Source organism: Tachypleus tridentatus, chromosome 10 (genome assembly GCF_004210375.1).
Source record: "Tachypleus tridentatus isolate NWPU-2018 chromosome 10, ASM421037v1, whole genome shotgun sequence".
Classification (NCBI taxonomy): domain Eukaryota; kingdom Metazoa; phylum Arthropoda; class Merostomata; order Xiphosura; family Limulidae; genus Tachypleus; species Tachypleus tridentatus.
In genome coordinates this window covers 149,495,225-149,517,942 of record NC_134834.1, presented here as the reverse complement: position 1 = coordinate 149,517,942, position 22,718 = coordinate 149,495,225, and the positions used below count along the sequence as shown (strand labels likewise).

The window sequence follows — 22,718 nt, the reverse complement described above, 5'->3', positions numbered from 1 at the left end:
TTTTAACACGCTTTGTAATAATGATAATGCTTTTATGGATAATGTTTATATTATTCATAAATAAACTAAAAAATAATGGTTACAACTATTGACAATCAATAATTTTTTACACTCTTATAACAAATATGAAAATATTTTTAGAAAATGATCTTTTAACACAGAAAGTAACATTTTGTTCACTAGATGGCGCAAGCTACTTTTAAGTAGGTAAAATTAAAATTTATAATTTTATTAGGTTGATAGAACGCGACAGAAAGATGAAATGGGTTTGTCTCAACTTTGCGCTATTATGCTAGAATAACTTTTCAAAAAAAGGGAAGATATTGGGAATAGAAAAATATTAAAGTATGGAAGGTTTTTAGTTCTATTTAAGATAATTTTATTATTCTATTTCTTTCATAAGGGCAGAGGTTGGCAGTTCAGTATAGTAGAAATATTAAGGTGGTTTCGTTACTACTTAATTATAAGAAATTTTAAGGGTAACTGCCATCCCACAACTGACTGCAGACAGTGAAAGACAGTAGGGGTGTTGAGATGTTTGTAAGCACTCAACTCCATACCCTTAATTGATTTTCCTTGATTACTGGCTACTTTAATCTGTTCAGTGCCATAGACAAAATAACTCATCCAAGCCGATTGGTAACACAGTGCCACGGACGAGTTAATTCGTTCTCAATAATACCTATCTTCAACGCTAGATGTCAGCACCATGCATGCATTTGACCTACTTACAGATTGTTTCACTTTCGATCCAAAATGGCGTCACGATAAAAGTTGCAAAATGTAGAAGCATTAGAATTGTATTGTAGCAGCTGAAATACTTGGCAGTCAACAGGTTAACATCAGTGTTTGTAATTTGTCTGGTAGACAGAATATCCACAACACATTTGGGAGCCATTACCACAGACGATATCTGTTATGACTTTAAGGTGACGACAGTAGATATTCATAATTTTATGTATGTAAACCTGAATTGGTGTTTGTTCCTTATACACAGCTGCATCTTCAAAGATATAAACTCCAAACTCAGGATACAGCTACAACTTTGTGCAGGAAGAGTAACACTGGATATGTGGTCGTGACCTCAGAGACCGTTTTGAAGACAGAAGTGGGCCAGAATGAACAGTATAGAAATGTTTAGCATAAGGACCACAAATTGGTCTCAGGTTGAAGACGTTAAATTTTTTTTGGTAGTGTGTGAGGACTTCTATTAATTCTATCCATGATCAGTTGTACGATGAGATGATTTGAAAGCTACATGGAGCCTTCATTTATTTCTCTATTCATTCTTTCTCTCTCCCCCCCTATTTGCTCTTTCTTTCCCTCTCTTACTTCTACTCATGCATGTTTACTCTCTAAATCCCCTTAACTTATAAAAGCTAGTGCTTTCTCTTGAACATGTGTGAACACTCCTTCAACAGAATAGACTTACTTCAGTTATGTGTTTTGCTTACGTGTATTCGTACTTGCAAGACCCACCTATACGATGACTTCACAAAAACGTCTGGTATCTGCAAAGTTTCTTTACATTGTGTTACATGAAGTAATAAGTAACACATAACACACTCTAATTTGTAAGTATCATTCCTTGAAAACAACTTCTTCTGTAGCAAAATCAGCTTTTCACCAAAAGGTTTGGTGGATCGAGCCCTCCTCACCAGTGGCACAGGGGACTCACATTGCTAGAAACTGAATTTCAATACACATGGTGGGCAGAGTACAGATAGTCCACTTGGTGTCTTTGTGCTTAATTCCAAACAAATAAACCCTTTAGAATGAATTTATCACACTCCAAGAAGTTGAAACAAACATAGGGTCATGCTTCTGTGAAAAAAGTAATTTTATTATGTAACCTGCATGAAAACCAATGATTTGTGTACATTTACGACTATTGTACATCTGTTTTACAAGGGTGTCATAACTTTATGGAAACTTAGAAAACAAAATTATATTAATATATATATGAGTTTTGGGAGGGTAAAATATAATTATTAATATTATCAAAATCTCAGTTAATTATTTTTATTTCAATTCTCACATACTTAGAACTTTGTCACTCATGTAGTACTGTTACACTTTGAACTGTATCACATACAGGAAGTCAAAGTTATTTATTTTTTCATACATCATTTACAACGATTCTAAGTTGTGTACTTTGCCATATATAACATACATGGATTCTAAGTTGTTCACTTTGCCATGCATCACCTATAGAGATCCCAATTTGTCTACTTTGCCCTGTATATCACTTACAGATATACCAAGCTGTTTGTTCTACAATTCAAGTACACTATAGCCATTACATGTTGAATATTGACAAATACTAGATGTACTGATGATGATAAAGGAAGGTTTGTTACATGCTAGTCATAGAATATTTCAAGTGACATGCCAGAAGGATGCAAAACGTTAAGACTATATTCAACTCTACAATTTTAAGAATAAATTTTTTCGTGTTCACCAATTTATTGTTAGTATTTTTTCTTGACACATAGCTGTCTCATAAGGTATCTAAGTGTTTAAACGTTAGTACAGAATCTGACAAATTTGACTTTTTCAGGTAAATGCTATCCCATCACAAAGTTAAAAGTATCATTAGAAGAATTTGAGGAATTCCTACAAATATAAATATCAAACAAACATGAATTATAAGAAGCCTAGCCTTTGAACACTTCATTTCCACCACAAGCTAACTTAGTGAAATGTATATCTACACAACATACATGCAAAATTGAAAATTCTCTTCTTAACTCAATACAAAATATTTTACCACGTTTAGGCTCTCGAGGTCCACGTGAATCCTAACTATGACCCTGGCAATCTCAACTTTGACATAGCCCTAATTCAACTGAAAACTCCTGTTACTTTGACAACACGAGTCCAACCAATCTGTCTGCCTACTGGCATTACAACAAGAGAACACTTGAAGGAGGGAACATTAGCAGTGGTAAGTATTTCATTATTCATAAAATTAAAATATGGAACATGTAAACCTTTGAATATAATAAAACCATTGCAGACCTGTGTATATTTTTTTACAGTGGAGAACTGAAAGAAGTTTAAACAGTTGGGTAAAAGAATGCAAGTACTGACCATCACCTGTCTTTACTCATTCCAAGCTCAGATGATCATTTGAACATGACAAGGTTTCAACATGTTAAGTTAAACGAGGACAATAATTATATAATTTTTTCACCTCAAACTTCTAGCATTTCAGTTATAAATATTTACTTGATTAATGAGCTTGTCACAAACTGATTTTAAAGCTATTGGTGTTAGAAACTCAAATGTGTGTATTTCTTATTTACTGTTGACCAGTACAGTAATGCCAGCTTCCAAATTCTGTTTCTCAGTTTTAGCCACTGAAGTTAAAATTTTAATATTTGGAAACATCATTTGAACAAATGTATAAAGGTTTATACATAAAATATACAAGAAGATTAGCTACGAATATAAGACTGATATATAGGTAGTACATATACTAGTGTAGTAGCTATCTACATCAAAATACACCCATGAACTAGGTTAAAGTGGTGTATAGTTTGTATTTATGGATAATGGTATACATCACAAAAAAAAAACAATTGGCCTGGCATGGCCAGATGGTTAGGGTGCTCGACTTGTAATCTGAGGGTGTTAGGTTGAATCCCCTTCTCACCAAACATGCTTGCCTTTTCAGCCATGTGTGCACTACAATATGATGGCCAATTCCACTATTCATTGGTAAAAGAATAACCCAAGAGTTGGTGGTGGTTGGTGATGACTAGCTGTCTTCCCTCTAGTTTTACACTGCTAAATTAGTGGCAGCTAGCACACATAGCCCTTGTGTAGGAGTGTGTAAAATTCAAATAACAAACAAACACAGAGTACATATTAAATATGTAATTTCTAGATAACATTGTTAGTAAAAAAGTACCAGCAGCCATGTCCTTGTATGAATAATTGTTTTACAATCAACACATCTTCCAGGTGACAGGTTGGGGTTTGAATGAAAACAACACATATTCAGAGACAATTCAACAAGCTGTGCTACCTGTTGTTGCAGCAAGCACCTGTGAAGAGGGGTACAAGGAAGCAGACTTACCACTGACAGTAACAGAGAACATGTTCTGTGCAGGTTACAAGAAGGGACGTTATGATGCCTGCAGTGGGGACAGTGGAGGACCATTAGTGTTTGCTGATGATTCCCGTACCGAAAGGCGGTGGGTCTTGGAAGGGATTGTCAGCTGGGGCAGTCCCAGTGGATGTGGCAAGGCTAACCAGTATGGGGGCTTCACTAAAGTTAACGTTTTTCTATCATGGATTAGGCAGTTCATTTGAAAATATTCTAAATATTTTAAACATTGTTATAAACGTCTTGTTTTTTGTTGCTTTACTAGTTTAACCCATAAGAAGGTTTATTGGGTGAGGCATCAATGTCATTGTGTGCTATTTGTTTTTACAAATGGTTATTTTAGTCAGTGAATTACAATGATATCCATCTAACAATACTTGATAAATGTCTGAACAAAACCATATAAGAATTGGAAACCATGTTACCAATAACTCATTTGTTAATAAGTTTCTGTAAAACAGAAAACTACACAAACGTGGGTTATACTTTATCAAACGGTACAATTACAATTTCCAATTTGATTGTTTTTCGACAGAACCTGCAACTAATTGATACTAAAATACTGACACTCTGGTGTTTGTTTTTTCAGCTGTGGAAAAAAATGTTATAATTTTTATTAAGTTGTATTTCATTTTCTATAATGTTCAATAAATAAAAGTAGTGGGAAATGGTATTTGCTCCCTTTTTCTCAGTTCAGTTATGTCGAAATTCAGTTTAATTCGGTAATTTTTTTCAGGTACCTTGTTAGAATCTTTACTAATCTTTCCTGTAAGAAACAGCAAACACAGCAAGTTTAAAAACTGTAGAGAGATGCCAAGTTATTGTTTCTCACGTCCTCTCAGAAAGGAAGGTTTTGTTTGTTTATAGTTAAGTACAAAGCTAAACAGTATATACTCCAGGAGTTTGTAACAAGGTTCTAGACTTCTTTAAGGTACTTGATTGTGATGGTTTCTAAATGGGACAGAACTAAGTTTAGAAACTTATGCTGTTGAAACTTACTATAATACAGAGAGAAGCACAAACATTGATATATACTGTTGAAACTTACTATCATGCAGAGAGAAGCACAAATATTAGGATATACTTTTGAAACTTACTGTCGTTCAACTCTTTGTGAAGCCTGAGTTTGTGATGTTAGGTACTCAACTCTTTATGAAACCTAATTAGAACTGCTGTGTGAATTAAAACACACTTGATATGGAAAACCACACTGATGTACATACTGTCTCTACAGACGTTAAATTACCAGCCTCATTTACTGACTGCCCCTAGGAATGTTAAATAACCGGATTCATATACTGACTACCCCTAGAAACGTTAAATAACCGGATTCATATACTGACTACCCCTAGAAACGTTAAATAACCAGATTCATATACTGACTGCAACTAGAAATGTTAAATGTTACTGGATTGTACTTGACTGTACCTTACATACACAAAACTCGCAGAAACATCTATAATAATAACCACTCAATTTGTTACGAATACTGACGTTTGTGAGTTCTACTGGTGAAAGCAGTGTTAAGATATGCATCTTACTTTTACATCAACGATGTGACATTCTCTTACTTCAGTTCAACCATCTTCATATATTTCTAGTTAACTGAGAAGCCATTCAGTGACGACTAATAAGAATGTTACAGTCGGTGCTGTTTGAGTATTTTAATACAAACTGTGAGAAGTTTATAATGAATCCACATCGATACAAATGCTTTCTAACTATAATTAGCCCACATCGATACAAGTGTTTTCTAACTATAGATAACCCACATCAATATAAGAGTTTCCTAAGTGTAATTAGCCCACATCAATATAAGTGTTTACTAACAGTATTTGTTACTTATTATTATTTATCTCGTACGAGTCTCTGATTTATTACGTTACGTATTAGAAGTTAATTAATGTTCTAAGTTTATAAACGTTGCTAGTCAAATATCTGTAGTTTCTCAATTGATATGTGTTTATTGCAGTTATAGCCTTCGAGGTTTATAACGTACTAATTATAGCAAACCAACAATATGAAGCTGTCTCTTCGCGTTGTGTTGGTTATCTTTTATAAGCTTGAGAGGAGAGTTTCTAGAAATTTCAGTTTGTAACAATATCAGTAGTCACTGGTATTACACATAGTACGTTGTTGATTCTTACACTCGAGAATTTTTTACAAATTTAGGGAACAAGGGGAAGTTTGCAGTACACATATAACAATACAAGTTATATGCACTTCTAAATACAAATCTGACTTACACAAACGTTGGTATTAAAATAAATATATAATAGTGAATCTGTTACACCTCCTTCCTTAGGTTATTAATAATTGGAATTAGACAATTGTTACCCAAGATATTATAACAATTATACAACTTCAATAATCGTGTCAGTATGTAACACAATCAATACGAATAACCTTATGATCATAATGTTATATAGCATGTGAAAGTGCATTAGCACAAATGTTTTTTTTGTAAAGGTCCAGCACAATGAACAAGCATATGCCTGATGGGTTCTTTGAGAGCTGAGATGGGTTTCAAAGGAGCAACAGGAATTCTTGGTTATGTTTTCCAATCAACTGACACGTTTTACAAAACTGAGAACTACTTTGTCCAATTTTTGGCTAAAAGAAATATCTCACAATTTTGTCACATGTCTTGTTGACACCTAAACGACCTCTTATGAAGAGTTCGTGGACAACTTTCAATACTTCAGAATGATATGCTTTGGGAACAACTATTTGGTAAACTGTAACCTAATCCTCTGAAGCAGGCGCATCTGGAGGTCTCCGATTTCTCGTGAGCACACCATTTTGGAAAAAGTGACCATTTGGAACTTTCTCTAGTTCGTCTTTTGGAAATGCATAACTAAATAAAGATGAAATATGTGGATCCTTTTCTTGTTCATTGATCAATTTGCTTCTAGCAAAAGGAATTTCACAAGTTGAGCCAGATCCCTCACGTTCATTATTGTCACTCACTAAAGAATTGTCGGTAGGACAATTATCCACAAGATCTCTCTCGAATCGCAAAAAATGTCTGAGATAAATCTATAATATTGTCCTCTGAACAAGTGTCTATCATTTGTTTTTGGCTTAATTTTTTTATCATGAGCTCAGGTTACAGCACACTAGAAAAACACTTGTGGATTTTTTTCAAGAAGAACATTGTTCTTGGATAATCCAGCCAAATCGTTTCCGAACAATAACGATAAATCCTTAGTTGGCAGAGTAGGTTTTACTCCAACCTCAACTGATCCATAAACTAGATCTGATGTTAAACATAAACAAACGTTACTAAGAAAAACTTTAACAAAGCCACTTTCATTACCCTGACCAATAACACTCACCAGTAGCAGAACTCGAATCGGAAGGAAATATACCTTTTAACAACAACGATTGATTCGCCCCAGTATCACGTAAAATAGTGTGGATATGGGATTAGCAGTGTCACTTGTCAAAGACACAGAACCAAGAGACATAAAAGATGTAAATTCCTCTCTGACTATATCAACATTTTTATCAGTGATAAAACAACAACATCGGGTGATCTGGTGAAACTACGTCCACATGTGGACACGCACACCCTGGATGTTGCTTCTTTTGCTTTTTCAAAACAAAACAACAATAATTGGACATGACATGAGAAAGTTTGTTTTTCTCTATAAAAATGGCAGACAGGCCTTGGTGATTTTAATAAAGTTTATATCCTGACTTTCAGAAGATTTCGAACTGTATGAACTGATTATTTTAGACGAATCTTTAACTTTAGTGGATTGAACAGGTACAGATTTTTGGTCAAAATGGTAGGAATTTCTTTTTATGAAAAGTGGTTTTAATTAATATGTAATCATCGGAAAGAGTGTGTGTTTTCTTGTAACAAAGCCGCGTCGGACTATCTGCTGAGCCCACCAAGGGGGAATCGCACCCCTGATTTTAGCGTGTTAAATCAGTAGACTTACCGCTGTACTAACGGGGGAATCGAAAAGAATAATTGCTTTTTCTTTTAGTGTTTCAACTTTCTTTTCATCCAAGTAAGTTTTGAGGTCGTCATTTGTATAACGTTTAAATTCCTCAATTAGACATAATCGTCTTAGTTTGTCAAAATTGTTGTCAGTATGCATAGAATTACACCATCGATTAAATTTTTTTTTTCCTGGGCGAAATCCATATATGTTTAACTATCTTGCTTGCGATAATCCCAAAACTTTTGTTGGTAAGACTCCAGTACTAGCTCGTAAGCTTTGAGAATAGCTGCTTTAACCTTATCATATAATCTGTATAATCTTCTAGAGGGAGAGTGACGTAAGCTTCTTGTGATTTACCAGTCACAATATTCTATAATAATAATGACTATTTTTCGGTGGGCAACTTAGCACAAAATCTTGGAAATATATGTCAAATTCATTTTCATTAAATACTTTAATATATCGATTGAGTTCAGATTTGTCATTTTACCTTGGTCGATCGGAACTGAGTCTAGTTTTCATTTCTTTCTCGGTTTCGATACGGGCTTGTTCAATAATTAACCTCTGTTAGTAGAAGAGTTTAATTACAATAACTAATCTACACCAATAGTAGAGTTTTATTACAATGATTAAACTACATCAGTACAAGTGTTTCATCACGATTACTAACCTACATTAATTAGTGGAAGTATTTCCTTAAGACAATTAATGTATATCAGTGAAAGTGTTTTGTCACAAAAATTAACCAACATTTGTACAAATTCTTTGACAGGATTGGTTTGGTTTGAATTTCGCGCAAAGCTACACGAGGGCTATCTGCGCCAGCGGTCCCTAATTTGGTAGTTTAAGACTAGAGGGAAGGAAGCTACTCATCACCACCCGCCGCCAGCTCTTGGGCTACTCTTTTATCAACGAATAGTGGGATCAATCGTCACATTATTACACTTCCACGGCTGAAGGGACGGGCATGTTTGATGTGACAGAGATTCGAACCCACAATCTATAGATTTCAAGTCGAGCACCCTTACCACCTAGTCATGTCAAGTGGTCTGTTTATTTTCTTAGTCAACGGCACTTATGGTAAGAATTGACGTTTTACCTTCTGTTTATTTTTAATTGAAACAACTGTAAATTTTTTATTACACACAAAATAAATTAGGGCAAAAATATGATGATTTTACTAGCAATATACCACACTCATGCTATTTCAATATTTCATGTCGTCAAATTACAAACATTTTAAAACAACTTAAAGAAAATTTCGTAAAAGTTAAAACTGATTCGTTAATATAACTCAGTTGAATATCTATGTGTCACTTTTGACACACGAGATAGTCAGAAAGGGATGTTCTTAGTTGTTTTACTTATTACATTTCATTGCCATACACTATCACATTAACATTCCCACACTGTTTTCTTCTGTTTTGAACCAACATACACCACAATATTCTCTATTGTGTAGTAATGTGATATTTATTGTAGGAGGGTTCATCGTCAATGTGTTTGTATTACTGTTACTACGCTTTTGTGACGTACTAAACTCTGACGTTTTCTGCATGTGCAGAAACCAATGTATAGATTTCTTTAACTTCACAAGTTCTATATACCAATGTGTAGATTTCTTCAATTTTAGGTTTTATGTACCAATATGTAGGTCTCTTTAACTTCAGGTTATCTGTACCAATGTGTAGATTTCTTCAACTTCAGGTTATTTGTACCAATGTCGAGACTTCTTCAACTTCAGCTTATCTGCACCAATGTATAGATTTCTTCAACTTCAGGTTATCTGTACCAACGTGTAGATTTCTTCAACTTCAGGTTATCTGTACCTTCAACTTCAGGTTATCTGTACCAACGTGTAGATTTCTTCAACTTCAGGTTATCTGTACCAATGTATAGATTTCTTCAACTTCAGGTTATCTGTACCAACGTGTAGATTTCTTCAACTTCAGATTATTTCTTCCAATGTATAGATTTCTTCAACTTCAGGTTATCTGTACCAATATATAAACGTCTATTTTTTATAATTTATATTTCTCTTTCACTAGAATTCATGTAAACTGTTTACAGATATCAGTTTAACATATCACGTGCACGCAGTTCTGAGTAGCCTATTTAAAAGGATGTGGTGATTGGTCAAACTAATTTGTTTGGATTATGTTTGGCTTGTATCGATTACGTACAGAATGACAAAAACACGTATTTAAATATGTTCGCCATGCGTCTATTGAAACTGCGTAATGTATTATAATATATAAAAACATACATGGACATTTATTTTAAAGCGCTGTTCTCTCGAGCGGAAAGGGGATACGTGCCTCCAAACCTTTTACGTTGAGTATTCTTGAACTGTTGTTAGTAAGTATGTTAGGTTAAGAAAATGAATTAACTCATCATCAGATGCTATATTTGTCTTCCCACTTCTCTCATCTGTGGACTTACAGCCCTAGAAACCGGGTTTCGATACCCTTGGTGGGTAGAGCACAGATAGCCCTTTGTGTAACTTTGAGCTTAACTACAGGACAAACGAAGAAAAAAAAAACTTCCCACTGGTCAACAAAGTTAGTCTCTCCTATAAAAACAATTGGGTATCGTACGTTTGTCTATTTAAATGACAAACCTTGTGGTATTGCGCAAAAGAGACTGGACTGAAACTCAACTTTTCTTTCCAATAAAACATATTACCAACAAAAGTTTTACTGTTATTTGTTTGTGTATGTGTGTGTGTTTTCTTATAGCAAAGCCAAATCAGGCTATCTGCTGTGTCCACCGAGGGGAATCGAACCCCCGATTTTTAGCATTGCAAATCCGAAGACTTACCGCTGTCCGAGTGGGTGACATTTGTTTTTGCTACGTGTTGATTGTGAGTGTAACGCAGCGATAAAACTACCTTCTGAGATAAAACTCTGTAAAAAGAAAACGTCGCGTATTCTCTCAAACAACAACAAATTATAAGTTGTTGTTTTCTTGTAACAGTTTATAAGTTATGTTATGCTACCCAAATGTCTGCTTTGCTATCATCACACATACATTTTCAATATAAATATTTGGACAACCACTTATTAGTTACATCAGCATAATACGTCATGATTTGAGGAAATTTTTCCTTCTTGTACATTGGAAAACGTTTTCACGTGACGTACTGATTTGTCTGTCATGCACGAGAAAAAAGCCGGGAAATCCATTAGAAATCAGCGCGTGTTCTGAGAAATTGTGTTTGTAGCAAGCATCTGACCTCTCCCTAGCCCTGCAACCTTGCCCGGAATTAATAAGCGCCCTAATAGTATTAATAGTGGAACATCGTAAGTATCATCAGGTTTAACGCGAACGTGGAAGAACTCTGAAGGTAACTTAAGTATGGTCTTAGCGTCGTTTTTGGTGTCTGGTAAGTTCATGTTTCTCCTGTGATTAACGAATTGTGTTTCATACGTTGTATAATGTGACAACTTCTGCTTGCACAACTCGCAACACGTACCTTTTAACCCTGATATTAGTGAGTAATTGTATGTACTCTTTAATGGCTTTTCAAACACACTTGTTTAAACTACTTCTGCATCAAATTTCTTATCTAAATATTCAACGTGCATGGAAAGTTTCCTAAACTTCCTTAAACTATGCAACAAATGAAATTAGAAACAGAGAAAAATGAACAACGTCGCAATATGTGTACGGAGAGAGTGGTGGGTTTAGACGGTACTACTCGCTGGCGAGAGAAAGGTATTCAGGTAATGGGTATGTTACCCATTAGAGGCACATCTTGGACAGCAGTGTTTGTGTGTTAAGGTTTTCTGTGCGAGTTTTTATTAATTTTATTTATAAGTACTAAGAGTACCGGTACACTTAAGTTTTAACATTTGTCACCTATTTTGAAAGTGTCGCTTGATTTGTTATTTCTCACAATATAAGTTGATTGATTGGTTATTTTTGAACACGCTATTCGGTACAAAGTGTCTCGTCTAATAGAAGTGTTTGGTGGTTATTATATGGAATAGGTTTAACATCTCAGCCACTGAGACGCCCCGCACGGCCATAGGTTCGTCCAGAACTCTGCGTTACATTCTTAAATGCCTAATATAAGCAGTTCACTTTACTATTTACTTTACTTTAAAAACACAGCACTATGTCTATATCTTATAAACTTTATGTGTGTGTGCATTCTGTACTTGAATGCACAGTTTAGCACACGAGTACAAATGTGTTCCCCTACTAAACTACTAGTTGGTTCACGGTACTGGGACCAAAACAAACCGTATTTTCTTGTGATTTTGAAGAAAAAAAATAAAAGATGCACATTTAACGTGATTAGTAGTTTATACTATTTAACTTATGTTTTGAAATGTTGTCTTTGAAAAATTAGAAATTACTTGTGAATGAGGAATTAAAACGAAAAATATCCTCAAGTGGTATAACCATCTTTTTATGAAGATGGTGTACAAGTTACAGATAAAGTGTAAATTGTAGCTTTTACCACTGCTTTTATAACTTGTTTGTAAACAAACAAACAAACAAACAAACGTAATTTATAAGAACCTGAAAACTATATACGTGTATAATATATACATATTGGTTCGAGTGTTCCGGGCTCTTGACAATCTGGGAGTTAAAAACAAAGGTTGAAACTTAAGAAAGGTCAGTATTATTGCTAGTAACTGCTGGAAATGTTCTATGTGATAACGTTTGATTTTTACTGTTTTTTGTTATTTCTGTGCTCTAAACTTTAGAGTATATAGAATCTTACTGAAAGCGAATATTACAGAAATAACGTTACTATGTCAACATAGTGACGTTCGAAACTTCACAACATTAGCTAAGGCCGCGTCATATTAACTAATAATATAATTGATAATGTATACCAGTCTTGTAACGGAATGATGACGTGGGTGTCGTGACCCAGTCTTGTTCTAATATAATGGAATGATAAAGCACATATAGTATGGGTTTGGAAGTAACGTGCTTATAAAAGTGTCTCGTGGTTTTATGTTGGTGGAAATTATAAAGTGTATCAGTAGAATAGCGCGTTTTAAAATCTGGCGGTTAAATTTGGTCATTAAAACAAGCAATATTTAATGCTTCAACAGTAAAGGGTTCATTGTAGCTATAATATTTAACTTTCTCTCTGTGCCCCAAATCGCGAGTATGACGTCAGTTAGGGCTTTGTATTTTAAGAGTTAAACACGAGCCTTAAAGAGCGATTACTTTTTTGTTAAGCACTCCATTCTTAATACAGTTGGCAAACTTTTAAAAGTAAAGTGGAAAAGGAGGTAAAAAAGATGAGAAAATTCGCATACAATAGAATACAATAAAATGTCTTGTCTTTACTGTTAACACTTACTGTTCGTTCGGTCACAGCTGTGAATCACGGTGACTTTGTGTCTGTAGTGGTTTTAAAAACGGGTACTTAGTTGTTTTGAAAGTTTGTGAAACCTACATATGCATTCTCCTAAAATTTTATTTATAAATAAACACCATTTGTGACCTAAATCTTTTATGTAGTCTTAAGTTTAGTTGGCATGAAAACAAAATTTGTAACAACACACGGTATAAACTAAATAGCTTTAGATAGGTCGTATGACAAGGACACTTTTAAATAATTATGAAAGTTTCTTTAAAATTTGACTAAGGTTTAGATTATGTGGGTGGCATGCTTCGACACGTTTCTTGTTGTTTATGAAAGTTCAGTTTTTTGTTTGTTGTGTGTGTGGAGGTTTGGTTTCTGTAGGTGGCGTGTTTTCTACAGTTTTCCATTTGTTAAGTCAACAGTTGTTTTATTACAGTGTTACCATTACTCTCTCCACAATACCTCAGAGTTCTACTCTGTGATCCTGACAAGCCAGAGTACATTCTTTCAGGTATGTCCACTGTAAAATCTTCGCAGTTTCTTGTGTTGTATTTTCTTACTGAAAGTTTTCATTGGTGCTTACTTTTTTCCGGCTGGTTTATGTACACTGAGTTTGTATTTCTAAACAATGTATCACTTCTGCATGCCTTATCGGTGAAAGTTGCTGTCTTCAGTTTCTACTGGTTGGAGTTCTTGTCTACTTTTCTGAGGCTTGTACTATTTTAACTTGTAAGGTATGATTCGTTCTGTATTTCTCTCTCTGGTTCTATTTTGTTTTTGCTATTGATTTTTTTTTCTCCTTGGAATGTTTAACAGTAACTCTGTCTTTTGTTCCCCGTTATTACATAATTTATAAATAGTTCAATTAATATCTTATGTTTTTCTAATTTCTTCTGCATTTGTTGGACAGACTTGGCAAATAACGTGTAGTTTTTATGAGTTTCTTATCAAGTTTTTAGCATCTTGAATTTACTTTTCTAGGTTTAGTTCTAGGGATACTAGCCCAACAAATGCGTCCAGTTCAGTCCAGAGGAGTAGATCTGGGCTTGTGTGATGAAACGAGGTTCGAGTGTAAGTGTGGAGATCCAGGCTATGTGTTCAACGTCCCTATGAAACAGTAAGTTGCCCCACGTTCTTTGAACCAAGGAATATTGGAAGTTCGTAACCACTTGGTCCTTGTACAATATATAAAGTTCTTTAACCTTAGGACACGATATTGGATTCTGTGACCACTAGCACAGTTTAAAACATTCTTTGAACCAAGGAATACTGGAAGATAGTAACCACTTGGTTCTTGTGCAATATATAAACTTCTTTAACCTTACTAAAATATATTGGATTCTGTGACCACTAGTACAGTTTAAACGTTTTTTGAACCAAGAAATATTGGAAGTTCGTAACCACTTGGTCCTTGTACAATATATAAAGTTCTTTAACTTGGGCTTTGAACCAAGGAATATTAGAAGACAGTAACCACTTGTTTCTTGTGCAATATATATAAACTAAAGAATATTTTAATAATGTTTGTTTTGTATTTTAAACAATGATACGAAGGTAAAAAAAAAAATTAGTTTGGAAAGTGTCTATCTACAATATCCTCAAATTTCTTGCCCTAACGTAACTGAACATTTTGTGCTGTTTTCGAGATATTAATATATTTTGCATAGTTCGCTACTAACCAGTAATAATACTGTTGATATAACACACATACGCACACAAACCACAAGATAGCCAATAATTATGTTAGAGCCATAAGATTGTTTTAGTTGGTAACGAGAAGTTACAAACCAGATGTAAGGTTGTACAACAGACATCAACAATGTACTTTGACTTTTGAAATATAAATTAACATTTCAACTTTAGCGGATGTCATTGCGTAAATACCTATTTTCTTGCTAATTCTGTACATCTAAACCACAAAGTTGAATCGCGTTGTTTATTGCATGATAAAATATTTTTGCCACTAGGGTTAAAAAGTTAAGACGTTGTTGATAGCTCTGTATATTTGTTATAGATGCACGTACTTCTATCGATGGAGGCCTTATTGTAAACCATGTGATGACCTGGAGGCTAAGGACATTTGTCCAAAGTACAAACGATGTCAAGAGTGTAAGGCTGGTCTTGATAGTTGTGTTACTTGTCCACCTAACAAATATGGTACTTGGTGTAGCGGTGGTAAGTTTGTTTGTTTTTCTGGTAAGATTAACCATCAAGGTTTATGGTTGTTATAGCTACTTACATTTTTGTTAAACATTTGTTACCTTACATACTTGGCATTGTTCGGATGAAAATGTCTTAACCGGTTTGGTTATTTATTAAAATACTAGCTTATTGACCTACCGTAAACCTCCTTTATATACAATATTTTTATCTTGCTGTCAGGAGCTAAAAGAAAAACGATTTATTAGCAGACAAATAAATGAAGGCTCCACCTAGTTTTTAAATCATTTAAACCATTATTGATAATGGTTAGAAATATTAGTCTCTTGATACGAAGAAGAAAAGAAATCTGACTTTTTTCAAGTTCGAATTAACTGGTTGAGTTGTTTGCTAGACATTGCTATATTGATAACTTTTGATACAAGTGTACGCAATTCAACTGAAAAACAAATCTACTTCCTGTCTATCTCACAAGAAGCCACCATTTGGAAAGGAGATTTGATTTTTGTTATGAGAGAACACTAGACATTGGAATAGAAAATTACAGTTCGATTATTTTGCAAATTCACAAAAAGAATGACTGACTCTTAACACTATAATCCAATTTAGAAGCCAAAAAGCAAGACTGATAAAGAGATTTACATTGGATATAAAATTGAAAGTATAATAATATATTGTTATAGGAAACTAATCTCTCTGTTATGACATAAGGAAAGTCAAAGTTTTACCTTGAAAGAGCGCCTTGAACACCTTTATATTCATCTAAAACCGTTCCTAGCTTCTTGATAGATGGCGATAGGTTTGACATTAACTAAATGACGTGATTTTGTGGAGAAGAGAAATGATACTGGCTGGTTTTATCAAGATTCTTGTCACGCTGTTGTGTAAAGAGTGATGCGAGTTTACTGGGTGTAGATTTAAATTTCCCACTATTTGCTAGTAAGAGTAGCCCAAAAGTTTGTAGTAGGTGGTGATGACTATCTGCCTTCCCTCTAGTCTCTCACTACTAAATTGGGGACGGCTAGCGCAGATAACCCTCGTGTAGCGTTGCACGAAGTTCAAAACGGAGTAGATATTCACAATCGGGCGTGCCCCGCACTAGTACAGCGGTATGTCTCCAGATTTACAACGCTAAAATCAGGGGATCAATTCCCCTCGGTGGGCTCAGCAGATAGTCTGATGTGGCTTTGCTCTCTGAAAACACACACACACACACATCGGGCAGATTATAGAAGAAAAACGAAACGAATTGTTATAAGATCTGTTTGTCTACTTTGCTTTACTTCAAACAAACACGTGACCAAAGAGTCGAACAAATTAAAGTGTATCGCATGGACTGGATTATAGAACGTGCTAATAAGTCAGCATGCTAACTAGGACTGTTTAATGAACATTTGTATCGGGAGACTAGAACATGCATTAACATGGAAAGAAAAAAATTAGATTGAATTTGAATTAAGTTTGGGACGAAATCACGGTGCGTTCTATTTTCATATTTGTTCACTACTGTTTGTAGCAAAATGTTTTTGTATTGTGGACAAAACCCAGCAGAAATCTTGGTGCCAAATGAAAGAAACCATGGTTCAACATCTGAGGTATATATGGCCTGGTGGTTAGAGTGGTGGGCTCGCAGTCTGCTGGTTTGAATCCTCGTCACCAAACATGTTCACTCTTGTAACCGTGTGGACACTTATAATGGGACTATCAATCCCATTACTTCTTGGTAAGAGTAACCCAAGGCTTTGCAGTGGGTGGTGTTGACTAGCTGCCCTGCATCTATCCCTACTACATTAGGACAACTAGCGTAAATAACCCACGTGCAACTTTGCGCGTGAAATATGAAACAAACTATACCAGTCTCGAGGATGTGGACGCCAATAGAAGTAACAAGATAATGGATGAAACTTGTTAGGAACTGAACGGATGTGAAAGAATTATTAGAACTTGAGAATGAAAGTACTGAGGAATTTGACAGTTTTGCTTATTTGGAAAGAGAAAAGAAAGACGCCAAGAAAAAAGCTGAGATATTGCAGATGGCACGAGAAGTAACAACATTTAGTAACTTAAGTAAGTTACTGTGGAAGTGAAGCGATGTAGGAGTAAGACCCTATCAGGGTGTCTAACATTGCAGTAACACCAGTAGTGTTGTATGGAACACAATAAATTGATAGCATAAGATGAGATACAAGAAATAAGCGGATATGGATACTGTGAGAACTGACAAAAGGCCAAGATAGGATGCATGAAGAAAGGTGGAATAAATATTGGTAAGAAAGGAAGATGACAAATGAATGGAAAGATACCAAGAGGAAGATTGTGAGAAGTGCAACTGAAAGGAGTATAGAGGACCAGGCGTAGGATACTTACATGGAGAATAATATTCATAGCATTAGTTCCAGAGTAGTCAGGTGTGCTTACTTGACTGAAGATCTGGATTCTACGTTAAGACATCTATTATAAGAAGTTATAATTTTCTGTGAACTAGTTTAAAGTTAATTCTAGTTCATTTCTAAGGCTTTTTTCATTGTACAGGTGGCAATAGCCAACCTCTGACCAGTGCAGAAGGAGTGCATTATTCTAGTGTTTGAAGCATCTGCCAATCTCTAGAAATTCGCACTCTCAGTTCCTTCTAGTGGCAAACATTTCCTTTGTTTGCTATTTTTGATTAATTGTTTCTGGAAAGGCTGTTGTACAACGTTATTTGATGATGATATTTGTTCTGGATAGGCACACATGTCCTCAGGAACTTTACATATACACTTGCTACTGACCTTTGTTTTAATAAAATTTACGATATGACTACATCTCTACTATTTTTTTTTTCTGATTTTAAACAATCTTTCGATATTACTAGTGGATCGATGGTTGTAAAAATGAAGTATAATATTAAACATGATTGATACTACAAAATATTTTATTAACAAAAGGGTCAGAAGTTCGATCTTCAGCGAAAACGTAAAATAACTTGTTATACTTAACATCAAATACCTTTAGAATAAATTATTAAGTCAGGGTAGTCAAATATTTTAGTGAAAGGAAAACGGAAGTACAGCGATTACGGAAAATGTAGCGGAAGTAACCATAAATGTACCGGAACAAACACAGTTACAAGTTAATTAACTGCCGAGTGTTAAGTGAAGTTATTTAAGTTACTTTTAGGGCAGAGGGTCTTTCTAATTCATTATGAGCCTGGCGGACCTTCACTACGAGAAAGCTTTATTTAATAGGGACTTCCTGGTCTGAAGGCCTTGTCATAATGATAGAGAAATCGTTTTACGATGTTTTGTGGTTTGGTTTGTTTTGAATTGCGCTCAAAGCTACGCAAAACGTATCTGCATTAGACGTCCATAATATGACAGTGATGGACTAGATGGAAGACAGCTAGCCGACACCACCAACTCCTGGACAATTCCTCTAACAGCGAACTGTGGAATTTATTGCACGTTATAATACTCTCCACATCTGGAGGGAAGAATTGTGGTGTGCGACGGGGTCTCGAACCTCTGATTCATTTCTGGATGTAAAGGAATATCGCAGTGGCTGGGTTTAACGGCAGGTCTTATTGGAATCTCTGTTAAAGTGCAGTTTAAGCCTGTAACTTGATTTTATCTAGCTTGTAATTTTCTTAGTTTCGTTACATAATTTATAATCTTTGGACTTCTCTTTCAGTCTGTTTTTTACTCTTATCTTAGTTAAATCGTATAATTACATAATGCTATTAATTATAACATTATCTTGAAGTTTCAAAGAGGATGGGGTAAGTGCATTTGGAAACAACTGATGTTGTCTTATCGTCTCTGATAATCTTTAATATCATCTGATACATCACATGCTAAATTATTTTGATATGTTTTCCAAATGTAATTTGGAGGGGGAGACTTAATACAGTTACTATTCACTATTTTATGACTATGTAAAAATAGTGCAAAAATAAGTACAGGTAGGTTATTATTATTTGTTGTTTTTTACCTATATTGAACAGATCAAAGTCCAACTGAAAATCAGAATATGTTGTGGATAAATTTTAGTTTATCACCCTGAAAATGGACATCTTTTAAACTGTACTGTTATATTTACTTTTATCCTAATGTAACTTAGGGAATTTTTATGATTTTTATTTTAAGACTTCAGACATACAAGAATAGGATGTGAAAATAATAATATAAACAATTTTAAAGATTTAGTGTATAAACGGACTTTTGTTCTGTCGTTAACACTTTCTGAACTATTCTATGGATATATAAATATATCAGATTAAAAATAGAGGTTTTGTGAACTATATTGTATAAAACCATTTACAGTGCATGCGTAACAATGCAGGTGATTATTTTGTATACATTTTTCAGAATGTCAATGTAAGAATGGAGGTATCTGTGACCAGAGGACAGGAGCTTGTACCTGTCGTGACAGATATGAAGGAGCGCACTGTGAAATTCTCAAAGGTAACAATATATATTCGTCATGATTTTTACAAAGTACTTTAGGGTTAACAGCCATTTATATGAAGTTTAATTGCATGAGATAATGTTAGTGTCTTAACAGAGAATGCTTGCAATTTCAATGTTAAGAAATCAAATTGATACTTTGTTTACCAAGTTTTACAAGTTTACTTTTTATTGCAGTAATTTATTAAGTTTAGTATGTTCTCAGGTTGTCCTCTTCTTCCATCGGATTCTCAAGTTCAGGAAGTCAGAAACCCACCAGATAATCCCCAAACTATTGACTACAGCTGTTCACCAGGGTTCAAGCTTAAAGGCGTGGCACGAATTAGCTGTCTCCCAAATGGACAGTGGAGTAGCTTTCCACCCAAATGTAGTAAGTACCTTAACATGTTGTGTATCATCTGTCGTCTTATGTAAAATGACATTGTTATACTAATATATGATAACATTGTAATTATACCTTTTTAATATTGTTGCCGTATATGGAACAATGTGTACCTGTGCAAAACGACGTTGTTGTGTGTGAAACATTATAGGTACACCTTGAGTATTGCTATTAATATGTGAAACATTGTAGCTGTACTTTAAAATTGTCACATAAAATAACATTGTAAATAAAGTGGTATTTGTTAAACGGTGTACTAAATAAAAAGTAACTTCTACATTATAGTTCGAGAATGTGCCAAGGTTTCATCTCCAGAACACGGGAAAGTGAATGCTCCTAGTGGCAATATGATAGAAGGGGCTACTTTACGGTTCTCATGTGATAGTCCCTACTACTTGATTGGTCAAGAAACATTAACCTGCCAGGGTAATGGTCAGTGGAGTGGACAAATACCACAATGTAGTAAGTAGCACTCAATTGCCCTACATGGAATAAATTGCAATATTTGAAAACTGTAAACTATTTAGTATTATACTCTTGTATGTATGAGTCTGTAACTTTTGGTTGGTAACAACTGGCTGTGACTGGAATTGGTTCTGTTATTCTCTTGTGCGATCTTCCATTTCATATTTATTTTGGAACTTCCCAGAATATATTTACGTCCTTGAACTTGTGTTCCTCTCTTTGAACTTAATATGATTTAAATGTCTATTAGTGAAAGAATGTTGCTGTGTTAGTACTTGCCCTAATCTCAAAGTTGCATAACTTTGATAGGACATATTGTACGTGGAAAAAATAATTAGAAAAATCGGTAAAATAATACGATATTTTAAATAATCTTATTCAGTCTTACTTCATATTGTATACATTTTTATTTTGTTTTGAACATTAGTTAAGTAAGACACTAAACAGTTTCCTTATATTATCATGTGGTTAGACTCACTTGTAGCAAATATGTACGTCACTTGGAATCAATATCATTTATCTTTCAAAACACTTTTTGTTTCACTCAATCACAGAGAAGTTGGTCTTCTGTCCTGACCTTGATCCTGTAAACCATGCTGAACACCAGGTTAAAATTGGTGTGGAACAAAAATATGGTCAGTTTCCTCAAGGCACTGAAGTGACCTATACGTGTTCGGGTAACTACTTCTTGATGGGTTTTAACACCTTAAAATGTAACCTTGATGGGTCCTGGTCAGGATCACAGCCATCCTGTGTTAAAGGTAAAATATTTATTTAATTAAAACTTCAATAGTGTCAATATTGTATTTGTGATTTTATTTTGTTAATAATTCTGTAGTAATAAATTTTAAGACTAATACAATCATTTAGAAAAAAACGTTTAATTTGTAGGACTTCAGTGTTTTTAGAACTGTTCTGAAAAGAACAAATAACATATCTTGTAGTGATATCATAACTGATGCCAGTGTTATGTTTTGTTAACTATTGAAAGCAGCATATTGTATCTAGTGTCTGTGTTTCACTTCTAATTAGTGGCAGACAGAGAGGTCGACTGTGACAGTAAAGCTGTAGACTTCTTGGATGATGTTGGTGAACCTGTCAGGTAATCGTAAAGATATGTTTCTTATAAAACGAGATGACATTGTATTACTTAATACTTTAAGAAATGTGCTGTCATTTATTTATATTTATGAATCACCTTCCTGAGACTAAGTCTATTATCCTTGTGGACGTATTGTATCAGTAATATCATAACTTAGCATTTTTAATTAATTCATTATTTGATACACTGTTTTGTGTAACAGTTAATTAATTGTCTGTACCTCAAGATGGCTGGTATGGGTATTAAAATAAAGTAGAGAATAACATTTTGACCTTTTAAGGTCGTCATCAGATTAACAAAAAGACAAATTAAATGTGTGCAACTACACTTGTCTGTATTATAATTAATTCATTATCTGATAGTCAACTGTTTGTTACAGTTAATCAGTTGTCTGGTACACTATTCTATGTCACAGGTTAATCCATTGTCCAGTATACTTTCTATACTGTGTATTTTTCTTTAGGATCCACTGTCCTGCTGGCTGTTCTTTGACAGCTGGTACTGTGTGGGGTACAGCCATATACCACGAACTTTCCTCAGTGTGTCGTGCAGCCATCCATGCTGGCAAGCTTCCAAACTCAGGAGGAGCGGTGCATGTAGTGAACAATGGCCCCTACTCGGACTTTCTGGGTAGTGACCTGAATGGGATAAAATCGGAAGAGTAGGTTTATCGTTCCGATTCTTTGTGTTATTGAACTGTTCCTTTAATTCTATGTCGGATAACATACCATTCAAGGACATCAAGTCGGCTGTAAC

At 34.5% G+C, this 22,718-nt stretch overlaps 2 protein-coding genes across 12 annotated transcripts in view; both read left to right on the top strand.

Moving 5' to 3' along the window:
* The window catches only part of LOC143230603 (clotting factor C-like), a 41,679-nt gene extending 36,894 nt beyond the window's left edge, over nt 1-4,785 (top strand). The window contains 2 exon segments of the mRNA XM_076464445.1: nt 2,780-2,947; nt 3,970-4,785. Of these exon segments, the coding sequence (XP_076320560.1) occupies nt 2,780-2,947; nt 3,970-4,320 (519 nt within the window). The 3' untranslated portion in view covers nt 4,321-4,785.
* Nucleotides 4,786-8,879: 4,094 nt separating this feature from the next.
* The window catches only part of LOC143230602 (clotting factor C), a 31,944-nt gene continuing 18,105 nt past the window's right edge, over nt 8,880-22,718 (top strand). For 2 of the 11 annotated variants that reach the window (XM_076464444.1, XM_076464439.1), the window contains exons 1-9: nt 11,180-11,455; nt 14,390-14,525; nt 15,423-15,583; nt 19,915-20,010; nt 20,219-20,383; nt 20,681-20,857; nt 21,415-21,621; nt 21,893-21,962; nt 22,426-22,623. In XM_076464444.1, the coding sequence (XP_076320559.1) occupies nt 11,428-11,455; nt 14,390-14,525; nt 15,423-15,583; nt 19,915-20,010; nt 20,219-20,383; nt 20,681-20,857; nt 21,415-21,621; nt 21,893-21,962; nt 22,426-22,623 (1,238 nt within the window). In that variant the 5' untranslated portion in view covers nt 11,180-11,427. Of the gene's footprint in view, nt 9,151-10,412; nt 10,429-11,178; nt 11,456-11,509; nt 11,796-13,844; nt 13,920-14,389; nt 14,526-15,422; nt 15,584-19,914; nt 20,011-20,218; nt 20,384-20,680; nt 20,858-21,414; nt 21,622-21,892; nt 21,963-22,425; nt 22,624-22,718 lie in introns of those variants that run through there. The other 9 variants (XM_076464434.1, XM_076464436.1, XM_076464435.1 and 6 more) reach the window with 9 other exon arrangements.